This window comes from Chrysemys picta, chromosome 8 (assembly GCF_011386835.1).
Source record: "Chrysemys picta bellii isolate R12L10 chromosome 8, ASM1138683v2, whole genome shotgun sequence".
NCBI classification, from domain to species: Eukaryota; Metazoa; Chordata; order Testudines; family Emydidae; genus Chrysemys; species Chrysemys picta.
The window spans coordinates 54,979,025-55,002,135 of NC_088798.1; the positions used below are offsets into that span (position 1 = coordinate 54,979,025).

A 23,111-nucleotide genomic window follows, 5' to 3' on the forward strand; every position below is an offset into this window, starting at 1 on the left:
GCATAATGCCTCACTGCAGCAACCCGAAAGCCAGAGCCTGACGGGACAGGGATGTCCGGCTTAAAATGATCTTGATGGAGAAGTCCTTCCAGCCTGAGATGGACAAGCAGACATTCTCTCTGGGCCCTCCTTAAGATGGAAAAGGAGACCTACCCTCTGAAAAACCAAAAAAGAGGGCTCAAACGTCTCTGCAGAGAGGTCCATGAAAACACAGGCGGTTTCCTGCAAGGTTGCTACCCCCGATGCCATCTTACTCTCCAGTGAGCACCTATGACACTCCAGGCACCTCCGGCACCACCAAGGTCAGAGCAAAAGAAACAGAGTTGAGGCACTGATGAAAACATGCCTCCTCCACAGCACCGAGCTCACCGGTACGGGACTCGGCACTGAGTGGGTCAGGCACCATGCATCTACACCCAGCACCGACAACTCAGTCGGCACTGGTAGACACCACAAAATCGTCACTGATGGGACCGGCCAAACACCACCACCAATCGGCAGCGACTTTATCAATGAAAGGTAAAACACCCATGGCACCAACGACTTCTCAGAAATCAGCACCAACCGTCTCCGCTCTACCAGAGAGACTTAGGGTAGACACCTACCAGAGAGACTTAGTGTAGACACACTACGAAATTAGTTCGAATTTATAGAAGCCGGTTTTATAGAAATCGGTTGTATACAGCCGATTGTGTGTGTCCCCACATAAAATGCTCTAAGTGCTCTAGTCGGCGGACCGCGTCCACAGTACCGAGGCTAGTGTCGACTTCTGGAGCATTGCACTATGGGTAGCTATCCCACAGCTATCCCACAGTTCCCGCAGTCTCCGCCGCCCATTGGAATTCTGGGTTGAGATCCCAATGCCCGGATGATGCAAAACAGTGTCGCGGGAGGTTCTGGGTACATGTCGTCAGGCCCCTCCCCCTCAGTCACAGCAACGGCAGACAATAGATTCGCGCCTTTTTACCTGGGTTACCTGTGCAGACAACATACCACGGCAAGCATGGAGCCCGCTCAGCTCAGCTGAACTCACCGTCACCATATGTCCTCTGGGTGCCAGCAGACATGGGACTGCATTGCTACACAGCAGCAGCTGCTAACTGCCTTTTGGCGGTAGACGGTGTAGCATGACTAATAGCCGTAGGGCTGCATTGCACCAGCCCCTTGCCCTTTGGTAGAAGATGGTATATTACGACTGGTATCTGTCGTCGTCGTACTGCAGTGGCTGTCAATCATGGGCACCTGGGCAGACATGCTACTGTCTCGATGATGATGGCTATCAGTCGTAGTATACTAATTTCTGCCAATTGCCCAGTATTGTCTGCTAAGCACCCAGAAGAGGCCGAGGGCGATCTGGGTGCTGGCAGACGTGGGGCTGGCAGACGTGGGGCTGCATTGCTACACAGCAGCAGCCCCTTTCCTTTTGGTAGAAGATGGTATATTACGATTGGTATCCATCATCATCGTACTGCAGAGGCTATCAGTCATGCTGCACCGTCGGCTGCCAGCTTAAGATGTAAAAAATAGATTTGTTCTGTATTCATTTGCTTCCCCTCCCTCCGTGAAATCAACGGCCTGCTAAACCCAGGCTTTTCAGTTTAATCTTTGGGGGGACCATTCTGTGTGACAGTTGTTTGTGTTTCTCCCTGATGCACAGCCATCTTTCTTGATTTTAATTCCCTGTACCTGTACGCCATGTCGTCACTCGAACCTCCCGCCCTCCCTCCTCCTGGTCCGTCGGATACTAGTTTTGCGCCTTTTTTCAGACCAGGCGCCATAGCTAGCACTGGGATCATGGAGCCCGCTCAGATCACCGTAGCAATTATGAGCACTATGAACACCACGCGCATTGTCCTGGAGTATATGCAGAGCCAGGACATGCCAAGGCGAAACCCGGACCAGCCAAGGAGGCGATTGCAGCGCGGTGAAGAGAGTGATGAGGAAATTGACATGGACATAGACCTCTCACAAGGCACAGGCCCCAGCAATGTGGAAATCATGGTGTCACTGGGGCAGGTTCATGGCGTGGAACGCCGATTCTGGGCCCGGGAAACAAGCACAGACTGGTGGGACCGCATCGTGCTGCAGGTGTGGGACGATTCCCAGTGGCTGCGAAACTTTCGCATGCGTAAGGGCACTTTGATGGAACTTTGTGACTTGCTTTCCCCTGCCCTGAAACGCCAGAATACCAGGATGAGAGCAGCCCTCACAGTTGAGAAGCGAGTGGCGATAGCCCTGTGGAAGCTTGCAACGCCAGACAGCTACCAGTCAGTCGGGAATCAATTTGGAGTGGGCAAATCTACGGTGGGGGCTGCTGTGATCCAAGTTGCCAGGGCAATGAAAGACCTGGTGATATCAAGGGTAGTGACTCTGGGCAACGTGCAGGCAATAGTGGATGGGTTTGCTGAAATGGGATTCCCAAACTGTGGTGGGGCCATAGACGGAACCCATATCCCTATCTTGGCACCGGAGCAGCAAGCCACCGAGTACATAAACCGCAAGGGGTACTTTTCAATGCTGCTGCAAGCCCTGGTGGATCACAAGGGACGTTTCACCAACATCAACGTGGGATGGCCGGGAAAGGTACATGATGCTCGCGTCTTCAGGCACTCTGGTCTGTTTCGAAAGCTGGAGGAAGGGACTTTCTTCCCGGACCAGAAAGTAACCGTTGGAGATGTTGAAATGCCTATCGTGATCCTTGGGGACCCAGCCTTCCCCTTAATGCCATGGCTCATGAAGCCGTACACAGGCAGCCTAGACAGGAGTCAGTACCTGTTCAACTATAGGCTGAGCAAGTGCCGAATGGTGGTGGAATGTGCATTTGGACGTTTAAAAGCGCGCTGGCGCAGCTTACTGACTCGCTCAGACCTCAGCGAAAAGAATATCCCCATTGTTATTGCTGCTTGCTGTGCGCTCCACAATATCTGAGAGAGTAAGGGGGAGACATTTATGGCGGGGTGGGAGGTTGAGGCAATTTGCCTGGCCGCTGATTACGCGCAGCCAGACACCAGGGCGGTTAGAGGAGCACAGCAGGGCGCAGTGCGCATCAGAGAAGCTTTGAAAACGAGTTTTGTGACTGGCCAGGTTACGGTGTGAAACTTCTGTTTGTTTCTCCTTGATGAACCCTCCGCCCATCCGGTTCACTCTATTTCCCTGTAAACCAACCACCCCCACCCTACCCTCCCCACTTCGAGCACCGCTTGCAGAGGCAATAAAGTCATTGTTATTTCACATTCATGCATTCTTTATTAATTCCTCACACAAGTAGGGGGATAATTGCCAAGGTAGCCTGGGATGGGTGGGGGAGGAGGGATGGAAAAGGACACACTGCCTTTTAAAACTTTAACTCTTATTGAAGGCCAGCCTTCTGATGCTTAGGCAATCGTCTGGGGTGGAGTGACTGGGTGGCCGGAGGCCCCCCCACCGTGTTCTTGGGCATCTGGGTGAGGAGGCTATGGAACTTGGGGAGGAGGGCTGTTGGTTACACAGGGGCTGTAGCGGCGGTCTCTGCTCCTGCTGCCTTTCCTGCAGCTCAACCATACGCTGGAGCATATCAGTTTGATGCTCCAGCAGACGGAGCATTGACTCTTGCCTTCTGTCTGCAAGCTGACGCCACCTATCATCTTCAGCCCGCCACTTGCTCTTTTCATCCCGCCATTCAGCCCGCCACCTCTCCTCTCGTTCATATTGTGCTTTTCTCATGTCTGACATTGACTGCCTCCACTCATTCCGCTGTGCTCTATCAGCGTGGGAGGACATCTGGAGCTCCGTGAACATATCGTCCCGCGTCCTCCGTTTTCTCTTTCTAATGTTCACTAGCCTCTGCGAAGGAGAAACATTTGCAGCTGGTGGTGGAGAAGGGAGAGGTGGTTAAAAAAAGAGACACATTTTAGAGAACAATGGGTACACTCTTTCGTTACAAGGTCGCATTTTTCCTCTGCCTGCCGGTTTGGTATGGAGGGGCTGCGGTTTCCGGGTTAACATGCAGCACAAACCCAAGTAAGCCACCCCCCCACACACACACACGATTCTCTGGTATGATCACTTCACCCCTCCCCCCACCGCGTGGTTAACAGCGGGGAACATTTCTGTTCAGAAGAGCAGGAACGGGCACCTCTGAATGTCCCCTTAATAAAATCACCCCATTTCAACCAGGTGAATGATATCAACCCATTTCAACCAGGTGAATGATATCACTCTCCTGAGGATAACAAAGAGAGATAAGGAATGGATGTTGTCTGCATGCCAGCAAACACCGGGACCATACGCTGCTATGCTTTGTTATGCAATGATTCCTGACTACGTGCTACTGGCCTGGCGTGATAAAGTGTCCTACCATGGCGGACGGGATAAGGCAGCCCTCCCCAGAAACCTTTTGCAAAGGCTTTGGGAGTACATGAAGGAGAGCTTTCTGGAGATGTCCCTGGAGGATTTCCGCTCCATCCCCATACACGTTAACAGAAGTTTCCAGTAGCTGTACTGGCCGCGATTGCCAGGGCAAATTAATCATTAAACACGCTTGCTTTTAAACCATGTGTAATATTTACAAAGGTACACTCACCAGAGGTCTCCTGTGTGCCCTCAGGGTCTTGGGTGAGTTCGGGGGTTACTGGTTCCAGGTCCAGGGTCACAAACATATCCTGGCTGTTGGGGAAACCGGTTTCTCCGCTTCCTTGCTGCTGTGAGCTATCTACATTACCTCCATCCTCATCTTCCTCGTTCCCCGAACCCTCTTCCCTGTGTGTTTCTCCATTGACGGAGTCATAACACACGGTTGGGGTAGTGGTGGCTGCACCCCCTAGAATGGCATGCAGCTCCGCGTAGAAGCGGCAAGTTTGCGGCTCTGCCCCGGATCCTCCGTTTGCTTCTCTGGCTTTGTGGTAGGCTTGCCGTAGCTCCTTAATTTTCACGCGGCACTGCTCTGTCTCTCTGTTATGGCCTCGGTCCTTCATGGCCTTGGAGACCTTTTCTAATACTTTGCCATTTCTTTTACTGCTATGGAGTTCAGCTAGCACTGATTCATCTCCCCATATGGCGAGCAGATCCCGTACCTCCCGTTCGGTCCATGCTGGAGCTCTTTTGCGATCCTGGGACTCCATCATGGTTACCTGTGCTGATGAGCTCTGCGTGGTCACCTGTGCTCTCCACGCTGAGCAAACAGGAAATGAAATTCAAACGTTCGCGGGTCTTTTCCTGTCTACCTGGTCAGTGCATCTGAGTTGAGAGTGCTGTCCAGAGCGGTCACAATTAAGCACTGTGGGATAGCTCCCGGAGGCCAATAACGTCGAATTCCGTCCACATTACCCCAATTCCGACCCGCTAAGGCAGATTTTATCGCTAATCCCCTCGTCGAAGGTGGTGTAAAGAAACCGGTTTAAAGGACCCTTTAAGTCGAAAGAAAGGGCTTCGTCGTGTGGACGTGTCCAGGCTTAATTCGATTTAACGCTGCTAAAGTCGACCTAAACCCGTAGTGTAGACCAGGCCTTAGAAATCTCATTTGCACCACATTTACGGATACTCGGTGCCGAGGGCTCCCCCACAGGCTCCAGAGGAGATCACAGCCCACAAGACATAGCACTGTTCTCCAGTGATGATGAGGAGGGGATGCAGGGACAGTACCTCCTATCTCTACCTCACTCCTCACCTAAGGTCCACTGACCAACGTGGAGCCACATGGGTCCAAGACACCAGATGAACCAACCATGGTGTGGACCCCCATGGATGTACCCTCCTATGGCTTTCCCAATGCAATGGACGCTTTGGGAACCATGGAGTTCAAAAAGGGTTCCGCTTTCTAGACTGTCCACAGTGCATAGACGCGAACAGCGCTCTAACCCAACTTCTTCCACACCACAACCCTGGGAGACACAGGAAGGGGGAGGACACAGAGATGGGCACAGATCATGACATTTTCTGTACACAATTCATCTTCCTCCCCAGATGAGGCGATTATGCCCCCACTGCCAGCCTCAACAGATGACTTTAAAACAGTTTCAAGAGCTGTTCAAGAGTCTTGCAAAGCCACGACATCCCACTAGAGGAAGTAAAGACAAAGCAGCACAAGATGGTACAAATACTGCAACCCGCATCTACTTCCAAAATTGCCAGTGCCATCAACGAGGCCATCTTGTATGCTCTGGAGACCGTCTGGCAGACACCTGCTTCTATTCTGCCCACCTGCAAAAGAGCAGATAGAAAATATTACGTACCATCCAAGGGGGCAGACTTTTCCATTTGCGCACCCACCTCCCAACTCCCTAGTTGTCAAGGCAGTAAATCACCGTAACGAACAGCCACAATTCAAGATTACACCCCATGACAAAACACAAAAGACTTGACTTGTTCGGACGCAAAGTATATTCCTCCTGCACCCTTCAGTTTCAAGTGGCCAATTATTGAGCACTATTGGCCAAATACAACTACAGCAACTATGGGAAACTTGCCCAGTTCACATCTGAACTCCCAGAGGAAAAACAGACACAATTGCAGGCCATTGTCACTGAGGGCCAGCTCATATCCAAAACAGTCCTTCAGGCAGCATTGTAGACAGCTGCAGGAACGCACCAAGCCTCATGGTTTCAGGCCTCAGGGACATCAAAAGAACTCCAGACAAAAGTAGAGGACTTACCTTTCGACCAGGAATAACTTTTCTCTCAGAAGATGGACGAGGTGCTTCATTCAATGAAGATCTCTTGGGCCACGGTCTGCACCTGGGGGATTTACACCCACCCTGCAAAGAGAAGGAGATACCAACCATATTAGAGCCTAGAGACTCCTTAAACAGGCAACAACAACAACAGCGACCATATGATAATGCCAGCATCAACAATAGGACAAGAACACTTCCAATACAGAGTACTACCATTCGACCTATCCACCACCACACTATTCTGGGAGCTCATTCTACAAATAAACAAATGAAAATCATCCATAAACCTGGTACAACAACTAGACTTTATTGGTGCACACCTCGATGCCATAAAAACCAAGGCATCATTAACCCTTATCAGATTCACAAACCTCATCTCAGAGGTACAAGTCAGTCCTCAAGTTCGGGCTTGCACTGTCCTACAATTACTAGGACACATGACGGCCATGATGTTCGTGGTATGACATGCAAGATTACATATGTGATGCCTACAAGCTTGGCTGCGCACGGTATACATACCAAGCAAACACAACCTACAGAAACATCTCAAAGTTCCACAAAGTGTCCAGAACTCATTACAATGGTGGACAAGTCCACAAAATGTCTGTATGGATATTCCTTTCCAACAGGAACCCCCGACAACAGTGATCACCACAGATGCCTCACTGATATGCTGAGGTGCTCACATGTGGTCAACACACCATACAGGGCAAATGGTCTCTGGGAGAGACTTAACTGCACATCAATTTGCTAGAGCTACAAGCAGTCTGCAACGCCTGCAGACATTTCCTACCTCGTATATGGAACAAATCCATTCAATTATGACCGACATTATCGCCTGCATGTTCTACATCAACAGGCAAGGAGGTGCTTGCTCACATTCTCTACGCACAGAAGCCATGAGACTTTGTTATGTTGTATGCACCAATTCCAAACATCTCAGCATTTTACCTGCCAGGCTGTCAGAATGCAACAACAGACATGCTCAGCAGGTACTTCTCTCAAGATCACGAATGGGAGATGAATGGAGAAGTCCTGAGTTCAGTCTTCAAACGGTGGGGCACTCCCACCATCAATCTGTTTGCATCCCCAATGAATCGCAAATGTGCGATGTTCTGCTCAAGATCAGGACTGGGACTACGGTCACTAGGGGATGCCTTCCTCATCAAATGAGAGGCACAACTCATGTATGTGTTTTCATCGATACCAGTGATATACAAGATACAAGCAGACAGGGACAAGGTTATCCTTATAGTTCTGACATGGCCCAGGCAGGCATGGTATCCTTCCTTACCTGTTACACATGGCAATATACACCTCGCGAGTTCTCCCTCGCTGACTGGATATGGTGACTCAACACAACGGTCGCATTCTCCACCCGAACCTGGAGATATTCCACCTACAGGCATGGCTCCTGAATGGTTCCACCACGATGAAATAACTTTATCAGAACAAGTTAAACACATGTTATTAAACAGCAGGAAATTGACTATGAGAAATACCCTACCTTCAAAAATGGAGGTTCTCCGCCTGTTGTCAAGGAAGACACCTGACAAGCAATTCAGCACCACCACCATCAATTTTATAATAACTATTGGAGCTGAAAAGCACTGGCTTAACAATGAGCTCCATCAGAGTCCATCTTGCGGCAATTTCAACATTCCACCGAGAGATCGAACTTTGACGTTCACACCCCCAACTACAAAATGCTTCCTCAAGGGTTTCATAAATGTTTACCCAGATGTTCAATGACTTACACCAACATGGGACCTCAACCTGGTACTGAAATGCCTCACCAGACCACCATTCGAATCATTAGCCACCAACTCATTACTCCACTTATCAATGAAAGTAGCCTTCCTGGGCACCCTTACCTCGGCCAGAAGGATGAGCAAGATTGGAGGATCTGCCATGAGTGCCCCTCCACAACATTCTTCAAGGACAAGATCACGCTAAGTTCACATCCTAAATTCTTACCGAAAGTAACTTCAGCATTTCACATGAACCAATCTATTCACCTACCGACATTGTACTCTAAGCCTCATGGTACTCCAACAGAAGCCGCCCTACACACTCTAGACATTAGAAGGGCGCTAGTGTTCTACCTTGAAAGAACCAAACCTTTCCGGAAATCCCCTAGACTTTTCATCTTTACTACTGAGTGCTTGAAAGGAGACTTTATATCTACTCAGAGATTATCCAAATGGATTTCCACATGCATTCAAACATGCTACCATATCTGGAATACAGAACTACCAGAGCACATTAGAGTACATTCTACTAGGTCCATTTCATCTTCAGTAGCATTCCTTAATAACGTTCCAATACTAGAGCTCTGAAGGCGGCCACTTGGGCCGCCGTCCACACATTCGCAAAGCACTATGCAGTCACACAGGACTCCAGGGCTGATGCCATAGTGGGTCTCACAGTACTTATCTCAATGACTCGAACGAACCCAAAGTCCCTGCAGCCCTTAGAGGAGCACCCACAGGGACACTACTCAAAGGAGGAGGAAAAATTACTCACCTTGTGCAGTAACTGGAGTTATTTGAGATGTGTGTCCCTATGGGTGCTCCACTACCCACGCACCTCCCCTCTACTTCGGCGTTCACAGTGAGGACCCTGTGGTAGGGAAGGAACTGGGGGCTCAGGTCATGCGTGCACTACATGTGGCACCAACAGCACCGCGAAACACCAACTGCGCATGCGTGAGACCATAAATCTCCGATCGACGGCGCCGGGATGCACTGCCCCCTAAAGTGGAGCACCAACAGGGATACACATCTCAAAGAACTGCAGTTCACTGCACAAGGTGAATAACCTTTCCTTCTGCTCCTCTACATTTGAAGACTGTTCACCAGACTTCCTCACGTAGGGAGGCTCTCTTAGAGCACCTTTAAACTTGGGACCTATGGCCCGCACAAGAAGCTTGTCTCTACATAAACATCCTAAAGCTCAAAGGCTTCTGTCTGGCATGAATGCCCTAGAAACTAATGATATACCTGAGATACATCAATGATATTTTCATCATCTGGACAACAACTTAAACTCCCTCATAGATTTCCACCACAACTTCAACCACCACCACCCATCCCTTAAACTCTCTCTGAAACACTCCCACACTAGCATCAACTTCCTGGACACCCTGGTCAGCTTCAACAGTGGAACCCTACAGACAACTATATACGAGAAACCCACAGATCACCATACCTACCTTCATAGATCCAGTAACCACCCCAAACACACCAAGAAATCTGTTATCTGCAGCCAGGCACTCAGATACCACAGAATATGCTCTGAGGAGAGTGTCTGGGTATACACCTCAATTCACGCAAAACCACCTTCACCAAACAAGAACACTCCACCAGAGAAGTAGATTGCTTCATGGAACAGGTCCTCCAAATACCCTGAGAGAACATGCTTCAATACAGAAATAAACCCTCCTCTAACCACACCCCCATAATTGTCACCTAACACCCAATGTTGGAACCCACATGGAGGTACCATCAAAACCACCACAATCCATACTTGATGGGGACCCCATCCTGAAAGATATATCTTTCTTGAAACTCCTCTTCTGGTCTTCAAACAATTCCCTAACCTCTCCAAGCTCATAATCAGAAGCAAACTCCCCATAGACCAAAACATACCAATTCAAAAGTGGCACCAGACCCTGTCACAACAAGAGATACAAAACCTGCAGACGTATCTCCACTGCTACAGTGATCAACACCCCCCGCACCTTTCAAGATCCCTGGGTCCTACACATGCCAATCACAACATGTGGTGTACCTCATCCAATGCACTAAATGCCCCAACAACAAATATGTTGGTGAAGCCAGACAATCACTATGCTCTCAAGTGAACTTACACAGGAACATGATAAAAGACAAAAAACACCATATCACCTGTGGTTGAATGCTTTTTACAAAATGATCACTCTGTATCTGACCTATCAGTCTTCATTCTCAAAGGAAACCTTCACAACACTTTCAAAAGATGAGTTTGGGAGCTTAAATTCATAACTTTGCAAGGCACTAAAAATCATGGATTGAGTAGACACACTGGATTTATAGCTTATTACAACATTCTATAACCCACTAAAAATTCCCCCAGCTGGCTTTCCCTCCTGCCTTTCCTTTCCCCTCTATCACTGCAGGGTTGTTCACCTTGAATGGTCCCTTGAAATATGTATGAACTACTTATGCTAAATAATCTGTTCCACTTGTATTTAGCTGTGACACTGAGTATGTTTCCCAGACCTGAAGTAGAGCTCTAAGTAAGCTTGAAAGCTTGTCTCTCTCAGCCACAGAAGTTGATGCAATAAAAGATATAACCTCACCCGCCTTGTCTGGTATGAAAGGCATTTGTACTGTTACTCCAGGAATCTATGACCATGTGCTGATAGATGCAGAAATAAGGGAGCAATACTGCAGCCTCCCCTACACTAACCTTGCAACTACTCCACAACTCCTTTTTTTGGGTCACGACCCTTACAATTATAACACCGTGAAATTTCAGATTTAAATCACTGAAATAATTAAATTTGCAATTTTTAAAATCCTATCATCATGAAATTGACCAACATGGACCGTGAATTTGGTAGGGGCCCCAATTATGATTTGTTCCTTCTACTAATCCCTCCCCTTATCTTTCTCCTCCTCCCTTCATCATTTACTTTTTCTTCCTTTATGCCAACAGTATATTGTAACAGGTAGATGCCATTAAGCATGCCCACTTGGGGTATGGTGTGGCCTTGCAGTCCTGCTGCCCTCTTATTCTGTTGAGGTCATGCAATGATTTTCTCAGACTTGGGAACAGAACAAGATACACTCTTTGTGATGTTTTAACAACTTATTTTACAGAGTATAAAAAGCCGCATCTCATTAAGCCCCTCAACTCCAACCCTTCTTCTGACCTGGGGGCTAATGCTGACAAGCACTCTCTTCCAAGTTCAGGAGTTCCTAGCACCCATCCCAGAGCTGGGTTATCATGCAAAACAAACTCCTGCTTCTCAGATGAGGAGTACATCCACAGCGCTCCTCTTGGAGCAGGATTATGCTTCAGGCCAGCTGGCCCCTTTTTTACTCCTTTCACGTGTCAGCTTGGAGGTGAACAGGCCATACTTATCCTCCTGCTAGAGCAGTGGTGGGCAACCTGCAGGCCGTATGCAGCCCGTCAGGGTAATCCGCTGGCAGGCCGCCAGACACTCTGTTTACATTTGCATGGCCGCCCAGAGCTCCCAGTGGCCGCAGTTCGTTGTTCCCCAGCTTATGGGAGCTGCGGGAAGCGGTGCCGGCTGCAGGGACGTGCTGTCCGCTGCTTCCTGCCGCTCCCATTGGCCGGGAATGGCGAACTTGGAGCTGCAGGCGGCCGTGCAAGTGTGAACAAACTGTCTCGCAGCCTGCCAGCGGATTACTCTGGTGGGCCGCGTGGGGCCCACGGGCTGCCCACCACTGTGCTAGAGTCTTTGGGAGCACTTCCCTCCAACTGAGCCTTTTATCAGACCCAGGTATGTTTTAGCTAGTTAGCTGCCTAGATGGCTTTGCTCTCCTTAAAGAATCCTGTCACAGGTAGATATAAGGGGAGTCAGGGCCAGCCACCCTATGACATATATACATCCATCATACACACTCTCGGGCACTGAGCCATATCACATTTGCTTCCTAATATCTCTTTCCCCTCCTCTCGAGCTCTCAAAGACCATCTACCTGGTACCTTTCACATGAGGGTTGAGTTTCCTCTCCCCAGTACTCCATTCTGAGCACCTCCAATGAAGAGTTTTGGGTCAAGGGGGAGTAGCAATGGTGGGAGTCTCCTCCGGGACATGGGACCAGGTGCATTCTTCCTTGTTCTCCACATGGGGTGAAGATTTTCTTCTTGCAACAGAACATGGAAGGGGAGCTACTGGTGGGGATCAGCTGCCACAGTTTAGCCAAATGACTTCAAACATGCAGGCTACTCTGTTTTGAGCAACTAATCCCCAAGTCCAGGGGGAAAGAGCAGGAGGGGGCTGGAGATCAGACAGGGTGTCATGGAGGAAAAAGCTTAGCTATGGAAAAGAGGGCAGCTGGCAGGAAAGGAGCAGGTTCATTTTTGTCACTCCCTTTATGCTGCTCTCTGCAGCCAGGCAAGCTCGAGAATGTTCCACAGGGGATTGGGATGGGCAGGAACGTGGGACTCCACATCCAACATGCAATCCTTTGAAATGAACTCTGCAAAGGTAAATGACATGAAGAAATAACAGTGCAGCAGATTTCAAAAGACTGTCTGTTAATTCAAAAGTTTCATGGTGTTTGTGTGTTTTAATAGTTGTTACTCCCTCTTTCCTTTACAGGTTAAGGATTTTTCTGTTGAGACACTGCTTCAACATGATAATTTAAACATGGCTTTGGATAGCTGTTACAGTGGCGATAGTGTGGTCATTTTCCCGGGAGAATATAAGGCTGTAAACCTCTCCATGTTAACTGAGGATATTATTATTCAAGGTCAGTAATGCATTCTACTTACTTTTAACGTTACAAATTGTAACTATATAAAGCAGTCCTTCAGATCAGCAATTACTACAAGTAAATAGGGAGGCAGTGGGGAACCGACTGTGAATTCTAATGGGATTAGTAACACTGAATCTGAAAACAGACAGAATAAAAGTTGTGCTAGTCACCCCGGTGTAAAAATACTGTGCAACTGAATGCAGTATATAAGGAATTTAGTGATATATTAATTCAGTAAGAATTGTTAGGGCTCCATGTTTGTCACAGAAGTCACGGATTCCATGACCTCTGACTTCTGTGGGGGCCAGTGTGGCTGACCCCAGGGCCAGCTGCTCAGGTGGCCCTGGGGACAGCCACACTGGCCCCTCCTGGAGCAGCCCCATAGCCAGCCGCTGGTGGAGTGACCCTGGGGACAGCCTGAGCAGCAGGCCCCGGATGGCCAGTGCAGCTGCTGCTGGTGGCCCCTGGTGACAGGAGTCATGTGGGTGTCCCTTGGGCAGGAGCCTGAGGCAAGACCCGCACTGCTTGAAGCCCTGTCCCCCAGCAGCCGTTCCCGGTGCAGCCGGTGCTGGAGCTGGCCCTGGCCCCCCCAGCAGCAGCCCCCCCGGGATGACCGCTCCCCATCAGCGGTACCTTTAAGATTTAGTCAGAGGTATTTATAGTAAAAGTCATGGACATGTCACAGGCCGTGAATTTTTGTGTATTGCCCATGACCGGTCCATGGCTTTTACTAAAAATACCCGTGACTAAATCTTAGCCTTATTCATTGTTAAGAAACCAGTAACGTAGTAGTCTTGTTGATGAATGGCAGCATTCCTAGTTAACAAGTGAATATGGAAGTAGTAAATGTGAGGACTAAAATCTTTTTATATCCTTTGACAGGTTAGCAACTAGATTTTTTTTTCTTCAGGTTACTCAACCAAGAAACTGAAAATTAAAACCAAAACTCAATAAATAGCCCCAAAGTATATGTCCCTCTTCACTGAAGCCTTCTGAAAAAAAGACGGTTACTCACCGTTGTAACTGTTGTTCTTCGAGATGTGTTGCTCATATCCATTCCAATTAGGTGTGCGCGCGCCGCGTGCACGATCGTCGGAGAATTTTCTACCCTAGCAACACCGACGGGTCGGCTGTGGAGCCCCCTAGAGTGGCGCCTTCATGGCGCTGGATATATACCCCAGCCGACCCGGCGCCCCCTCAGTTCCTTCTTGCCGGCTACTCGGACAGTGGGGAAGGGGGGCGGGTTTGGAATGGATATGAGCAACACATCTCGAAGAACAACAGTTACAACGGTGAGTAACCGTCTTTTCTTCTTCGAGTGCTTGCTCATATCGATTCCAATTAGGTGACTCCCAAGCCCAACTTAGGTGGTGGGGTCGGAGTGAGACATTGCTGTGTGCAAAACCGCTGATCCGAATGCAGCATCGTCCCTGGACTGCTGCACTAGTGCATAGTGAGCTGTAAATGTGTGGACTGATGACCAAACTGCAGCTCTACAAATGTCCTGGATCGGAACTTGAGCCAGGAAAGCAGTCGAGGAAGCTTGGGCCCTCGTGGAATGAGCGGTGAGATGTGGTGTCGAGACACCTGCCAGGTCATAGCAAGTCCGGATGCAAGACGTGATCCAGGAGGATAGGCATTGTGAGGAGACCGGTAAGCCTTTCATTCGGTCGGCCACCGCAACAAAGAGTTGCGTCGTCTTTCTAAAGTGTCTTGTGCGGTCAATATAGAAAGCTAGGGCCCTGCGTACGTCCAGAGAATGCAAACGCTGGTCATGGCGAGTAGCATGTGGTTTAGGATGGAAGACTGGGAGAAATATATCCTGATTCATGTGAAATGGAGAGACCACCTTAGGAAGAAAGGCAGGATGTGGACGAAGCTGCACTTTATCCTTATGGAAAACTGTGTAAGGGGGCTCGGATGTAAGCGCCCTGAGTTCAGAAACGCGCCTTGCTGAGGTGATGGCTACGAGGAAGGCTGTCTTCCAGGATAGGTACAGAAGTGAACAGGTGGCCAGTGGCTCGAATGGAGGACCTGTGAGCTTGGAAAGAACCAGGTTGAGATCCCACGTCGGAACGGGTTGACGCTGTTGTGGGTACATCCGGTCCAAGCCCTTGAGGAACCTAACGACCATCGGGTTAGAGAATACCGAGGACGCGCGTTCCCCTGGGTGAAAAGCCGATATGGCGGCCAGGTGAACTCTAATTGAAGATATCGCCAAACCCTGCTGTTTTAGGGAGAGGAGATATTCCAATATGAGAGGAATGGGTGCCTGTAACGGGGACGTGGCTCGTTGTTCGCACCAACAGGAGAACCGCTTCCACTTGGCCAAGTACGTGGTCCGTGTTGAAGGCTTCCTACTGCTCAGCAGAATCTGTTGGACAGAGTGCGAGCATTGTTGCTCTGCCTGGGTGAACCATGGAGCAACCACGCCGTGAGGTGGAGCGATTGCAGGTCGGGGTGACGCAGTCGGCCGTGGTCCTGAGAGATGAGATCTGGACACAATGGGAGCGGGATCGGTGTCTGAACCGAGAGCTCTAACAGTGTGGTGTACCAGTGTTGTCTCGGCCACGCTGGAGCGACCAGAATTACTTGTGCCTGGTCTCTGCGTAATTTGAGCAGCACCTTGTGGACCAGAGGAAATGGAGGGAAGGCATAAAACAGGTGGTCTTTCCAGGGGAGGAGAAACGCATCCGAGAGAGAGCCTGGAGCTCGCCCTTGTAGGGAGCAGAACACGTGGCACTTCCTGTTGGCTCGAGATGCAAACAGGTCTACCTGGAGAAACCCCCACCTCTGGAAAACGGAATATATGATGTCCGGACGGATAGACCACTCGTGCGTCTGAAAGGACCTACTGAGTCGGTCCGCTAAAGTGTTCTGGACTCCAGGGAGGAACGATGCCGTGAGATGGATTGAGTGGGCGATGCAGAAGTCCCATAGGCGAATCGCCTCTTGGCATAGAGTCGACGAACGTGCTCCTCCTTGCCTGTTGATATAAAACATGGCCGTGGTGTTGTCGATGAGAACTAACACACAGCGGCCACGTAGGAGGTTGAGAAATGCTTGGCACGCCAAACGCACCGCCATCAATTCCCAAACATTGATGTGCAGGGATAGCTGGGGTGCAGTCCACAGGCCCTGGGTATGGTGTTCGTTGAGATGGGCACCCCAACCCAGAGATGATGCGTCTGTGACCAGGTGCAGAGAGGGTTGTGGGGCGTGAAATGGCATCCCCTCGCAAATCACACTGTGATCTAGCCACCAGGTGAGGGAGGTCAGGACCGAGTTCGGGATCGTGACCACCATGTTCAGGCTGTCCCGATATGGGCGGTATACCGATGACACCCAGGTCTGGAGTGGGCGAAGCCGAAGTCTGGCATGCCTGGTTACGTACGTGCAAGAAGCCATGTGACCCAGCAGGGTAAGGCATGACCTCACCGTGGTAGTTGGGAAGGCCCTGAGCCCTTGAATGAGGCTCGTGATGGTATGAAAGCGATTGTCTGATAGGATAGCTTGTGCACGTCCGGAGTCCAGGACTGCGCCGATAAATTCTATTCTCTGGGTAGGCTCTAGAGTGGATTTCTCCTTGTTGAGTAGGATGCCCAACTCGTTGAATGTGTGCACTATTATGTGGACGTGAGCTCGAACTTGCTCTTTGGTGCGACCGCGTACCAGCCAGTCGTCTAGGTACGGGAACACCTGTATCCCTTGTCGACGAAGGTATGCTGCCACGACAGCCATACATTTCGTAAACACTCTTGGGGCCGAGGATAGGCCGAAGGGAAGGACTGCAAATTGATAGTGCACCTTGCTTACCACGAATCGCAGGAAGCGTCTGTGAGGCGGGTAAATTGCAATATGAAAGTATGCGTCTTTCATGTCGAGGGCGGCGAACCAGTCTCCAGGATCGAGGGAAGGGATAATGGCCCCCAAAGAGACCATGCGGAACTTCAACTTTACTACGAATTTGTTGAGTCCGCGCAAGTCCAAGATGGGTCGCAGACCCCCTTTGGACTTGGGGATCAGGAAGTAGCGGGAATAAAATCCCCTGCCCCTTAACTCTAATGGAACCTCCTCTATGGCCCCCATAGATGGGAGCGTGGAAACCTCCTGTATAAGAAGTTGCTCGTGAGAAGGGTCCCTGAAGAGGGACGGGGAGGGGGGGATGAAGAAAACTGGATAGCGTATCCCCTCTCCACCGTGCGAAGGACCCAACGGTCCGAGGTTATAAGGGACCAAGCACGGTGGAAATGGGAGAGGCGATCCCGAAAGGAGGAGGCTGGATCCTGGGGGATGACTGGGGCGCCGTCCTCGACCGCACCTTCAAAAGTTCTGCCTGGGGCCTGAAGGTGGCCTTGGTGGCCCCTGGTTCTGACCGGGTTGAGGGCCGGTCCACCTTCTCCTACCACCTCGCCCCCGCCTTCTGGCAGAGTCCTGTCTCTGACGAGGTGGAGGGGGGTAGAAACGCTGAGGCTGGGGCCTAAATGGTCTGCGCTGGGGACCCGCAACATGCATCCCCAGGGAGCGCATGATTGTTCTTGAGTCCTTGAGGCTCTGCAGACGAGAGTCCGTCTTGTCCGAGAACAATCCGTGTCCCTCAAAGGGCAAATCCTGCAGGGTTTGCTGCAGTTCCGGAGGCAAACCCGAAACCTGGAGCCAGGAGATCCTCCGCATAGCGATACCTGAAGCCAGGGTTCTCGCAGCCGAGTCTGCTATGTCCAAGGAGGCCTGTAAGGAGGTCCGAGCCACCTTCTTACCCTCCTCCACCAAGGCCCCGAACTCTTCCCTGGAGTCTTGGGGAACCAATTCCTTGAACTTCCCCATAGAGTTCCAGGAATTAAAGTTATAGCGGCTCAGGAGCGCCTGCTGGTTAGCCGCTCTGAGTTGTAACCCTCCGGCTGAATAAACCTTACGGCCAAACAAATCGAGGCGCTTAGCTTCCTTCGATTTGGGCGCTGCGGCCTGTTGACCGTGGTGCTCCCTTGCATTCACTGATGACACCACCAGTGAACACGGCTGGGGATGAGTATACAAGTACTCATAGTCCTTTGAGGGGACAAAGTACTTTCTTTCCACCCCTCTGGCTGTGGGTGGGATAGAGGCAGGAGTTTGCCATATCGTAGTGGCGTTAGCCTGGATCGTGCGGATCAGGGGCAACGCCACTCTGGATGGGGCATCCGCAGAGAGGATGTTCACAATGGGGTCTTGCACCTCCACTATCTCCTCTGCCTGAAGGTCCATATTACGTGCCACCCTACGTAATAGGTCCTGGTGTGCCCGGAGATCTATCGGGGGTGGACCTGTGCTCATTGTGCCCGCCACTGCCTCATCTGGGGAAGATGAGGAAGATGCCTCAGGTGGCAAGGGATCCAAGGGCGGGTCCTGGTCCAATGAGCCCTGGAGCGGAGCATCACCTGCCCCTGGGTCCAGGACGTCGGGTGGTGTGGGCACGGAAGCCTCCATGCCCCCTGGAGGAGGGCGAGAGATGGTGGACTCTGGGGCCCTTCGCTCAGAGTGCACCGAGCGAGAGGCTGATGGTGGTGGAGCCCCTTGTGCTTGGTGGTACGCCCACGGGGTCCAGAACGACCAGTGCGAAGGTCCCTGAGCGGGATCCTCCGCTACCTCCTGCCAGTGGCCCATGTCCGGTTCATCGGCCTGCCCCTGAGGGGGGTATGCCGATCTCGATGCCCCATCGGAGGAGCGGGACACTGATCTCGATGGCCATGGCGGTGCCGACCGCGCCGAGACGAGCTCCGGAAGGTACGGTGCCGTACGGTGCCAGTCCGGAGATGAACGGTCCCTATGCGGTGCCGGCGAGCGGTGCCGAGATCGGGATCGGTGCCGATGACCGCGTCGGTGCCGAGAGTCCGACCTGGACCTGGAAGGTGATCTCGAGTAGGCCCGGTGCCGGGAGCGGCCCCTCGACGTCGAGCGTCGCTCGTATCGGTGCCGGGAACTGCGTCTCGAGGTCGAACGGTACCGACGATCATAACGGTGCCGGGACATAGAACGGTGCCGCGACGATGATCTTAGCCGCGAGTACGACCGGTGCCGAGGTGATATTCGGCGCCGGGACTGCGAGCGGCGTGGGGACCTGCTTCGGGACCTGGATCGGTGCCATGGTTCCAGCCCTTGGGATGGTGGGCGCATCAAGGCAGGTTTCCCCCTGGATTGCACTGGACGAGGGCCCAACGGTGCCAACGGTGCCGGTGGTTGAGGCGGTGCCGGCTCCGTGAGAGCAATCAAGTCTCTCGCCGTCGCAAAGGTCTCTGGGGTCAACGGGAGCAACGGTACCACCGCTGGTCGTGGTGGTGAGCCCACCTGCACCGGACTCGACGGCCTCAGAGCCGGAGTCGACGGTGCCGGAGGCACCTGCTTCTGGTGCTCCGCCAGTGGACGCGGCTCTACCCCCGGCGCCGGGGGGGGGGGCCGGTGTCTTCAGGACGACAGTCTCCTGCGCCTTACGGGATTTCTTATGTCCCGGCGATAACGAACGGCGCCGAGGCACTTGCGGTGGGTGCGGTGCCGAAGGGGTCCGGTGCCGCGGAGGCTTGTCCGACGCCACTCGCGGTGCCGGAGCAGTCGGTGCCGCCGGGGCGCTGCGCACCGAGGCGCTTGGCGCTGGGGCTTGACGCGCCGATGGAGCGTCTGGGCTAAGTGCCGCCTCCATGAGGAGTTGACGGAGCCGAAAGTCCCGCTCCTTTTTGGTTCTCGGTCTGAAGGCCTTACAGATCTTGCACTTATCTGTTTGATGGGACTCTCCCAGGCACCTCAGACACGAGTCGTGTGGGTCGCTTGTGGGCATAGGCTTAGCACAGGACGCGCACTGCTTGAAGCCGGGAGCCTTGGGCATGAGCCCGGCTACACGCCGGGGGAAAAAGGGGGAAGAACAACCCCCTTAATCCCCTTTAACTATATAACAACTATTACTAGTGAACTAAACAACTATTTAACTATATACAACTAAAACTATAACTACAACTATCTTCAACGGAATAAGCTAGGGAGAGTGGAGAACAGCTATGCCGCGCTCCACAGTTCCAACGACCGTCAGGGGCGGTAAGAAGGAACTGAGGGGGCGCCGGGTTGGCTGGGGTATATATCCAGCGCCATGAAGGCGCCACTCTAGGGGGCTCCACAGCCGACCCGCCGGTGTTGCTAGGGTAGAAAATTCTCCGACGATCGTGCACGCGGCGCGCGCACACCTAATTGGAATCGATATGAGCAAGCACTCGAAGAAGAATTTTCCTTAGCTTGGCCAACACCAATAGTATTGATGCATTTAGTATTGGTAGAAGATGACGTCTTGGCCCTAATTTTTAATAGGGTCTAAACTGGCATGCCAATCATGCATATACACTCAGTGCAAGTGCAAAATGTCAGGCACAAATGATTTAACTTCAGTTCTGTCATGTACACCTGCAATTGATTTCAGGTGCAAAATTGAAGCTCTAGGTCCTTTTAATTGGAAAAAGAATGAATCTGTTTTTGACATTAACAGATTTTTCCACTCTTTGGTACCCGTAACAGTTTATTTTTAAAGTACTCTCCATCTCATCTTTCAGCACTTGCATGGCTTCCTCTTAAAGTGATGACATTGCATCTAGAAGTACTCTTTTTCATCTGGTAAACCCTTAGATTAGAAGATATCTCTGAGATCCTAGTCAATCCACAACTTGATAGATTTGCACTAGCGTCACACTTGAATAAGCAATAATTAAGCAATAGCATTATGTAAAGTTATTTGGCAACAATCCAGGTGCACTTAAACTTCCTCTTGCATCCCAGTTGTGGACAACTCAAAGTTCTAAACTCCCATTCAACCTTCCAGATTATTCCCTAGACTGGTTTCTCTTAAATCTAGTCAGGCCTTCTCTTCAGGAGGGTTTATTTAAAATGGATGAGAAACAGAAGATATGCTAGTAAGTATTCCTCTTACGGCTTACCCAAGCTGGCTAGCTCTGTAACTTCGTGTCATGCTTCTGAGCGACTGTCTACACTGGTCTCCGAAATGGCAGCCTCTCTGCTTTGCTTGCTTTAGGTGAACAAATGTCTCTGTGATCCTAGGAGTCTTCAGAGCAGATAGGTCTAATGAATGCTCAAGAATGGTGTATGCTGGAAAACATGGGCCATCTGTGCAGTATGAAATCAGATGCTTGTTACCTTTGTCTTCATCAAACTAGCTGTATTGAAATTAAGTCTATTCCTAGATCCTATTTGTCTCATCCGCCAGGACTAAATATGTCCTGTGATATAGCACGGTCAGAAGACAGCAGGAGAGTGATAGATGGGAGATATGTAAGCCCCAGGATGATGAGAGCCTTATTCCCTGTAGAGGGAAGAGGGGCTGCTACAGATTAATTAGAGCACCTGAAACGAATTAAGCCAATTAGAGTACCTGAAGCCAGTCACCTGATAAACCCCTGCTTCAATCAGATAGTTGGAGGAGTTGAAGCAGAGTGGTTTGGTGTTGGAGCGAAGAACAGTTTGGAGGAGAGCAGTTTGAAGGAGTTGAAGCAGAGAGCAGTTTGGAGAAGTGCTGTGGTGGGCCAGAAGACCAAGACCCTAGGTAAAGGGAAACCTGGCTTGTGCAGAGCAGAGGGACTCTGCAGACACAAGAGGTTGGGAGAAACTTGGCCCAAGCGGGGAGAGGGCAGGAAGCCCCACAAGCTGAAGGGCCGGAGAGGGAAATAGCCCAGGGGAAGGAATTGCTAGTTCAAGTGGTTCACTGCTATCCCTAGGGCCCCTGGGCTGGGACCTGGAGTTGAGGGCGGGTCTGGGTCCCTCCCTCTCCACTCCCTTTTTTTGGGGACACTAGTTGGACAGTTGACACCCCAGTTCAGGGGTGAGAAACGGTGCCCTGAACCCCCACAAGAGAAGAAAGCACGAGACCCATCATTATAGTGCCAGCAATTTGCCACAGTCCGTAATACATGTGTGCACAAACCCTTGGCTCCTGATATGTCTTCAACCATTCAGTCATTCATTCAAAACATCCATGAGAAAGGAAACTAAGGCTATGACTACACTACAGATTATGTTGGCAAAGCTTATGTTGCCTAGGGATGTGAATAAATCATCCCCTTGAGCAACATAAGTTACACTCACATAAGCGCTGGTGTGAACAGCACTATGTCAGCAGAAGAGCTTCTCCCACCGACCTAGCTTCTGACGCTCATGGGGGCAGGAGTAGTTAAGCTAACAGGAGAGCTCTCCCCCGTTGGCTTAGAGCAGGCTCCATTAGAGGGTTTACAGCAGTGCAGCTGCACCTCTGTAAACTCTTAGTGTAGCCGTGCTCTTAACGTTGGCTGCTTTATACCTGTTCCTGGGTTCCTAGTTTGGATTTTTGATTTTACTGGATCAGAGCAAGTTCTCAATTACATCAGGCACTTTGCCTTAATGGGCTTGCCTGTTTTATGCCACAGTATAACCAGATTCCATCATCTTCTCTTTCAAGGTCTTTGAGGAGCTACTTATGAGTGTAAATAACGTAACCATCACTAAAACACTTATACCACAGTATCATGTATTCTACCTAAATAGTGAACTCTCTGCTAAAGATCACTAACAGGCAACAGTATCAGACCACTTCAAAACATCTCTTCAACAAATCTTTGCTGATCCCTTAGATATTTACTTAAGACAGGCTTTTCTGTATAAATAGAACTAATTTTAAATGCAAAATAGGTTAATGTAACATTATGGTCAGTAAACTCAGAATAGAGAAATAAAGTTAAGGTTCTTTGAGGTGGCCTCGGCCTATTCGAACTTGAGATCAGTTAGTTTCTTTAAGGCTACATCAGTGTCCTCTCATAGCAGCAGATGTTCATAGCATGGACTGCAAAAGGCTATGCAGACCCAGCCCTCTCAATTGGCTTCTGTTGTTTTCATCCCAAACTATAACTTAGTACATTGGGTAAAACAGTTGTTGCCTTGCACATTTTATTTTTATTTTGGACTTAGAGTTC

The 23,111-nt window shown here is 50.5% G+C and overlaps 2 protein-coding genes across 4 annotated transcripts in view; one reads left to right on the top strand and one right to left on the bottom strand.

Moving 5' to 3' along the window:
• SHCBP1L (SHC binding and spindle associated 1 like) overlaps nucleotides 1-23,111 on the top strand; it is a 62,616-nt gene that overhangs the window by 26,862 nt on the left and 12,643 nt on the right. For all 3 annotated transcript variants that reach the window (XM_005290744.5, XM_024103796.3, XM_065554477.1), the window contains one exon: nucleotides 12,987-13,137. In XM_005290744.5, the coding sequence (XP_005290801.1) occupies nucleotides 12,987-13,137 (151 nt within the window). The remainder of the gene's footprint in view (nucleotides 1-12,986; nucleotides 13,138-23,111) is intronic.
• LOC135973068 (uncharacterized) lies at nucleotides 3,235-11,826 on the bottom strand. Its single transcript, XM_065554476.1, has 3 exons — nucleotides 6,629-11,826; nucleotides 4,562-6,177; nucleotides 3,235-3,845 (listed from the first exon to the last, which is right to left on the bottom strand). Exons 2-3 carry the CDS (start codon nucleotides 5,100-5,102, stop codon nucleotides 3,343-3,345), a joined length of 1,044 nt encoding a protein of 347 aa, XP_065410548.1. The 5' UTR covers nucleotides 5,103-6,177; nucleotides 6,629-11,826; the 3' UTR covers nucleotides 3,235-3,342.